This window comes from Pterocles gutturalis, unplaced genomic scaffold (genome assembly GCF_000699245.1).
Source record: "Pterocles gutturalis isolate BGI_N339 unplaced genomic scaffold, ASM69924v1 C11737935, whole genome shotgun sequence".
NCBI lineage: Eukaryota > Metazoa > Chordata > Aves > Pterocliformes > Pteroclidae > Pterocles > Pterocles gutturalis.
The window spans coordinates 1-908 of record NW_010154216.1 but is presented as its reverse complement, the minus strand read 5'-3'; the positions used below and the strand labels follow the sequence as shown (position 1 = coordinate 908).

The following is a 908-nucleotide window of genomic DNA, read 5'->3' as shown; positions in this document are numbered from 1 at the left end:
GGAACTCGATGATCTTGAAGGTCCTTTCATTCCCTAGTCATTCTATAATTCTATGATTCTATAACATAAAATGAACGAATGTCTATATAGCAAAGGAAGTAAAAACATGAAGTACAGTCCTAAAGCTCAATGTAATCCAGATGCCTTGGTGTTCAAGGTGAAGGAAGGTTGGATAGCATCTGTCATCTTCTTGTTTGCTCTTCCAGGTAAATTCCACCGTCTCCGTACTGAGGCAGACGAGCAAACCATTTGGGTTGATAAATGTGTGAGCCACGAAAATTACACCAAGGAGACCTCCGATAATGACATAGCCATGCTGCACTTGGCTGAGCCCGTGATGTATAACAAATATGCCCTCCCTATCTGTCTTCCCACCCGCAACCTGGCAGAACAGGAGCTGACAAGAAGTGGGAAGCAGATGGTGGTAACTGGCTGGGGCAGCACAAGTGATGTTAACAACAATTTTTCTACTTTCCTCAGTTACATTGAAATCCCCATGGTTCCCCGGAACGAGTGTGCCCAGGTGATGAGATTTGCTATCTCTGACAACATGCTGTGTGCTGGGAGCTTAGGAGACAAAAAAGATTCCTGCAGTGGGGACAGTGGAGGCCCTATGATCACTAGATATAAGGACACTTGGTTTTTGGTAGGACTGGTGAGCTGGGGCGAAGGCTGTGGAAGAAGGGAGAAATTTGGAGTCTACACCAAAGTTAGTCAGTATCTTGAGTGGATCCAGCACCACATAGATGAGATGTCAGCTTCTTGGAAGGGTTGATTCTGACACTAGGAGTCTGGAATATTGTGGCGATGTGCTAGTGACAGTATGCAGTGTAATGTACTGTCAAATCTTCAGTATTAAATATTGAGTATATGTTAACCTTGCGTACTGTTTTCCTTGGTATATATAT

The 908-nt window shown here is 43.9% G+C and overlaps 1 protein-coding gene across 1 annotated transcript; it reads left to right on the top strand.

The window, feature by feature from the left end:
- The first annotated feature begins 106 nt into the window (after nucleotides 1-106).
- Nucleotides 107-873, top strand: LOC104471034 (vitamin K-dependent protein C-like). The gene has a single exon (XM_010086214.1). The coding sequence runs from the start codon at nucleotides 107-109 to the stop codon at nucleotides 773-775; it is 669 nt and encodes a 222-aa protein (XP_010084516.1). The 3' UTR covers nucleotides 776-873.
- Nucleotides 874-908: the final 35 nt, after the last annotated feature.